The 6,287-nt window shown below is 41.0% G+C and overlaps 1 protein-coding gene across 1 annotated transcript; it reads left to right on the top strand.

Annotated features, from left to right (window-relative positions):
• Positions 1–665: 665 nt before the first annotated feature.
• LOC122004406 (glycosyl hydrolase 5 family protein-like) lies at positions 666–2,347 on the top strand. The gene is made up of 3 exons (XM_042559299.1): positions 666–1,004; positions 1,076–1,323; positions 1,399–2,347. Exons 1-3 carry the CDS (start codon positions 819–821, stop codon positions 2,345–2,347), a joined length of 1,383 nt encoding a protein of 460 aa, XP_042415233.1. The 5' UTR covers positions 666–818.
• The last annotated feature ends 3,940 nt before the right edge of the window (positions 2,348–6,287 follow it).

Raw genomic sequence — 6,287 nt, 5'->3', positions numbered from 1 at the left:
ATAATTATTTATAGAATATTATTAACTATGTCGGTGACCGTAGGATCGGCTAAAAAAGTTTTTCAAAATTTAAATTATTAAAAATATATATATGAGATCAATAATGGTATAAGAGAGAAAAAAAAATTAAAAAGTCTTAAAATTAATAATATTATAAATGATTTTATATCTATAAACACCAAAAGAAGTCATTATAAATAGTTTTTTGCTTTATTAAAAAATTGAAGACCCCGCATCTCCTAAATGCTAGGATCGGGTTGCACCCAATATTAAATGTTATTATTATTCACATACTATATTTTGTATGGTACCATAATATTATTCTTTTGATTATTCATTTCTTTTTTGTTTTGCTATTTTAATTAAAGGAAATCTTTATTTTTTTGCCAAAATGATTCTCGGATGGCATCTGGACCTCCTTAAATTTTGGCCAAAATGGAATGCGTTGAGTCGAGCACATCGTTGCCGTAATTTTTTTGCCATTAACGTAAGAACTTGCTATTAATGGAAAGATCCGTCCACTTGCTCTCTCTTTATATACTCCGTCGACCAGTATATTCCCTGCAGCATTCCATAGAGCCGCCATGAAACAGCCGTCGCCTCGTTCCACAGGACTGCTCGTCCTTCTGCTGCTCCTCTGTCTGTTTTTCGCCGACCATGCGGCGGCGGCCACCGGGCCGCTGGGGACGGCGTCGCGGTGGATCGTGGACGACAAGACCGGCGTGCGGGTGAAGCTGGCGTGCGTCAACTGGCCGTCGCACTTGAAGCCGGTGCTGGCAGAGGGCCTGTCGAAGAGCCCGCTGGACAGGATCTCTAAGATGATCCGGAGCATGGGCTTCAACTGCGTCCGCTTGACCTGGCCGTTGTTCCTCGCCACCGACAAATCCGTCTCTAGCCGCACTGTCCGGGAGTCCTTCGACGGCCTCGGTCTCCACGACGCCATCGCCGGAATCCAAGCCAACAACCCAAAACTGCTAGATCTTCCTCTCATCCAAGCATTCGTGGTATGTATAATCAACAAGAGATTATTATACGTATATATGAAATCTACTGATTCTCGAGAGAAAATTTGCAGGCGGTGGTGGAAAACTTAGCGGCCAACGACGTGATGGTGATCTTGGACAATCATATCAGCACGCCGGGGTGGTGCTGCCACGGAAACGACGGCAATGGCTTCTTCTGGGACAAGTACTTCCATCCGGATTTGTGGATTCAAGGCCTGACAAACATGGCGGCTCTGTTCAAAGGGCACACGAATGTCGTCGGCATGAGCCTGAGGAACGAGCTTAGAGGAGGCAGAGAGAACGTCGACGACTGGTACAAGTGAGTCTCTCGATCGATGTTGTTATAAAGGAGAAGAACTCCGGCGGGTTCATGGATGTGCCTTTGTTCCTGCAGGTACATGCAATTGGGGGCAGAGGCGGTGCACGCCGCCAACGGCGACGTGCTCGTCATCCTTTCAGGGCTCAAATTCGACAGCGACCTCAGCTTCCTGGTAGACCGGGAGGTCAACATCAGCTTCCCCTTCGCCAACAAGCTCGTCTTCGAGTTTCACTGGTACGGGTTCAACGACGACTCTGAATGGGCCAACGGAAACGCCAACGACGTCTGTGGCCGCATCGTCCGCAGAATCATCATGCAGGCGGGGTTCCTGCTCGAACGGAACTTCCCCTTGATCCTGAGCGAGTTCGGGCTCGACCTGCGCGGCACGAACACGAACGAAAACCGCTACTTCAGCTGCGCTCTGGCGTACGCCGCCGCCAACGACATGGATTGGGCGTTCTGGGCACTGCCGGGGAGCTACTATCTCCGATCAGGTATCGTTGACCACGACGAGACGTACGGCCTGATGTCGTTCGACTGGAGCGGCATCAAAAGCCAACCTCATCTGACGAGGCTTCAGTCGATTCAGAAGCCTTTCCGAGGCCCCGGCCCGATGCTTCCCGGCCACATCACGATCCTACACCCCCTGTCTGGTCTCTGCGTCTCGGTCAACGATTCCTCCCAGCTCCTGGTGCTCTCCGACGTCGGCCGGTGCGTGGACCGGTGGACCTACACTCGTAACCAGACACTGTCGCTGAACAACGACTCGAGCTCCTCCTGCATGGCCGCCGGCGGCGAGGGGAAGGAGGTGCGGCTGGCCGAATGCCAGACGAGGTGGACGCCGCTGTCTGATTCGCAGCTGCACGTGTCGACGAAGATGGAGGACGGGACTTCTCTGTGCCTGGAAGTCGGCGGCGACGGGAGAACGGTGGTGACGAACCCTTGCCGGTGCTTGAGCTCCGACTCGAGCTGCGACCCTCAAGGCCAATGGTTTGTGCTGGTCAACGCCGGTGACTGGGTGTAGACTTTGTCTTTCGATTCTGTTTACCATGAAGTGTCTTACTTTCGATTCATCTATCTCTAGGAATAACACTGATTCCAGACGGCTCATTATTGCCAACTTCCTGACTAGTTAAATGATAAATCACTGAGAATACGGAGAAGAAACCCAACTAAATATTTTACACTAATTTAAAAAAACACTACCAATTGTTGTATGGGGGGCGACCATGGATCATCTCTCGATGGCAAAAGATCACACATCCTACCATCATTTGCAGAGAGATAAATAATAGATTACTTTGCAATGACCTTTGCACGGAGAGGACAAAACCTGACAATGTTTCGATGTTAAGAATTGACCTCCGTACCTGTTGACGATAAAGCCCATGCAATAACAATCCGTCGTCCCGTTATTATTATAGTAGCTACAAATCTATTGGTTAAAATTATTTAAACTTAATTAAAATATTTATTAAATACTACTAAATAATTACTATAATAATTATATATATATAAGTGCTTTTTAATAACATTTTTCGATCAAATTAAATTTTAAAAAATATATTAACATGGTGTAACAATTACGATTTAGTTATTTCATAGTATATCAGCTAGTTTATGTCCACTGCAAGAACAGTGAAATAAAGTATTTTCAGTAACTTATAAATAAAAACTCTAATAACTTAAATATGTTTTTTTATCCTTTTAATTAATTTATTATCTCTATATGATGTATTAAATTTAGTTAAAGGAATCTCTTAACAATAAATCTCTTAACATATCTAGTTAAAGGAATCTTAATAAAAATAGAAAAGGAACTATTTAATCTATTTATATATCATATTAAGTATTGTTATTCACATACTCTTTTTTATCGTCCCATAAAAAATATCATATACTATTTATAATTTATGCCTTTAATAATTTTAAGACTGATAAATGTATTATATTAAATTGTTTGAAAAATGGTAAACTTCATTCGCTAAAAGCAAATGGAGACACTTTCCTTTTGTTCGTATTATATATTTTTGACTAGATTTTAGTCAACCTAAGATTAGATAGAATAATATTTTCTTTTAATTTTATAAAATTAAATTCTATGATTCTCATCTTTTTTTAACACACCCTTTATTGGCCGTCTTGTATCAACGAAAAGCTCCTGATTTGTACGGACAAATCCCACTGATTTGTTTTTTTAGAGAGTTCATAGCTTACAATGAGCTATCCTGAGTTTCAAGGATACTCATAGTCGTCTATCCTAAATTTTACCCAAAATGCATGCGTTGAGAACGAGCATACCCAGTACCCATAATATTTTTGCCATTAACTTAAGAACTTGCCAAAACTGGAACGATAAGTCCTCCAACTTTCTCTTCATACACAACCAAATTTAAAAATATTCAACTAGCACTTTTAGAGATCGATCTTTATTAACTTACACTGCACTACGAGAATAATCAGATTTAGCAACCGAATTAACGACAAAATTTATATTCTATTGCTACTCATTAGCGATAGAATATAAATTCCGTTGTTAAATAGTAATGGAATATAAATGTCATCGCTAAAATAACGACGGAATGTAAATTTCATCATTAGTTTGAGGATCAAAATTAGCGTTTCATTCCTATTTTTGATTCCCGGCCACACTCTTCTCCTCTTGTCTTTTTGATCTCTGGCGAACTCCTCTCCTCTCTAATTGATCCTGTCCAAAAGTAGGGAAGATGGCTAGCTGAACACTCTGCTCTAGCATTGACTGGATGAAAACTTTTCACTATCCTGCGTGTTAAAAAAACATTAGTGCTGGGCTAGGAAAGGGGTTCCTAGCGTTGGTCATCCGACGCTTAAGTCAGTGATCGAGTTTTGGAGAGGAATAGTGAAAAGACGTTAGCAAATTGCGTGTAGAAAAATGTAGTATCACATACCTTCGCCTCAAGGTGAAGATCTCCTTTTATAATGTCAGTATTGTGTCTATGCACGAATTACAAAGCATTTCCAAAAAATGGCAGGACATAAAGTTGTTGGTACCTTGACGTCCGCTATAGGGGGGAATAGTGTCTCACCCAAAACGTCGCATCCTACAATGGTTAGTACGCACAACGGAATATAAAAATAAATACTAACAAGAGAAATAAAACCTAACACGTTGATTTAACGTGGTTCGGAGATAGATCTCTTACTCCACGGCTGTCCATAAGGTGAACGATCCCGATCCATCCGTGGATGATTCCTCGGAGTGCTTCCAGCTAACTCCCGTAGCTCTTTATGGCTGGAAAAACCTCACCACAACTTGCACAATACCACACTAGATCACTTAAGTACTTGTAGACTCTAATTAGGGTTAACCACCACTAATTTTGTCAACTTTACCCAAGCATCTCGAGCTCTGTTAAATAGAGCTTAGAGGAAAACACTAAGCTGTTTTCCTACCACCAGTTGACTTGTACAACCACCAGTCGACTGGTCCAAAGTGAAATTCGACCGTTACAAGTCAACGATCTACTACTAGTCGATTGATGAAAACATCAGTCGACTGCTACAGTGATGCTACAGTAATACTACAGTGATGCCGCAACAACGTGAAATTTTATTCTGAGTACAGTCTCTCAGGTACTCATCCTTGCCCGCACAACCTAGACCTAGCTTTTTAACCTTCTCCATCAACCTCGCGTTCCTCGGATACCTTCCCATCTTTCACACCTTGCCTTTTGGAAGTTCCATTGGCCTTGTCATTGTTGTCAGGTCTTCCTTTGCCAAGAGGCTACGCCTCCAAGACTTCATCCATTGTCAAGACACACTTGGACTTACGTTGCCAAGACTCACCCTTGGACTTTCATCTTTTGCTAAGATCACACTTAGACTTTCCTTATTGTACCTGTATCATGCACACTCACAATATATATCAAATACAACAATAAACCTAACTTAAATCTTTGGCCAAACATCAAAATATAGGGTACCTAGATTGCTACAACAATTCTCCTTTTTGATGTTTGGTAGCCCGTTTAATTTAGGGAAATAATATAGCAATGCATATACAAATAAATATGCAAATCAACTCATGCATAAATAATTGAACCTAAATCCTTGGCTCCCGCTTCACCTAAGCTCTCCCTTGAGCTAGGATTTCTTGTAAAAGTAAATCTCTCCCATTTTGCCAACAAGTGAGTAATTGCTTCCCCTTCACCTAAGCTTCCCCTTGAGCTAGGTTTTCTTGTAAGGGTGTGTAGACACTTCTCCCCCTTTGCCATACATCAAAAAGAGCTCCAAAAATATCCCAATTATTAGACCCTTTAACCTCTAATAACCATAAACATCATTTATTAATCCCCTCTAAGATTACATATATATTCACCATCATGTTGGTCATTTCCTATTGCTAAAACACATTTTCAGACTGTATCAGTCGACTAATATTAGTCCCATTACCCTATCAAAAATGAGCTTATAGAGATATTCTGTGCTCATGAACAGTGTTACCAGTCGGCTGGTAACTGTATCAGTCGGCTAGTACACTATTTCAGCCAAAAATAATATTTCTAACTCAACTTCAAAAATGCACCAGAAATTCCACAGACCTCTAAAAATTCTCAAATTTTGTAGAGAGATCTATTTTATCAATGTCTACTTGGAAAAAATATATATAAAAATATATTTATCACAAATTCCAAGATTGATATAAAATCCAAAACTAATTAAATGGTTCAATTGAACATTGACCTAAAGTTCTAGTTTTGACTTCCTCTTGATGTATCTGCCCATACTAAACCATAATACATTCCTAGCATTAGTTTATATGACATCTAAACATCAAATGCCAATTTTCATGTAATATGTGTAGGATCAAAAAAATTTAGATATCTCCACAATTACATGATATTGTCCACTTTGGGCCTAAGCCCTCATGGTTTTGCTCTTGGGCTCTCCCCAAAAGGCCCCATTCCAATGGAGATATCTTTTCT

The sequence above is a fragment of the Zingiber officinale genome, chromosome 7B (genome assembly GCF_018446385.1).
Source record: "Zingiber officinale cultivar Zhangliang chromosome 7B, Zo_v1.1, whole genome shotgun sequence".
Lineage (NCBI taxonomy): Eukaryota > Viridiplantae > Streptophyta > Magnoliopsida > Zingiberales > Zingiberaceae > Zingiber > Zingiber officinale.
The sequence above is the reverse complement of the archived record's forward strand: the minus strand, read 5'-3'. Positions and strand labels throughout refer to the sequence as shown.

Excerpts from the sequence above, each read along its gene's own strand:
- LOC122004406 (XM_042559299.1), top strand. The coding sequence starts at position 819 with ATGATCCGGAGCATGGGCTTCAACTGCGTCCGCTTGACCTGGCCGTTG. Across the intron at positions 1,005-1,075 it reads CTCTCATCCAAGCATTCGTG|GCGGTGGTGGAAAACTTAGC; the intron begins GTATGTATAATC and ends GAAAATTTGCAG. Across the intron at positions 1,324-1,398 it reads AACGTCGACGACTGGTACAA|GTACATGCAATTGGGGGCAG; the intron begins GTGAGTCTCTCG and ends TTGTTCCTGCAG.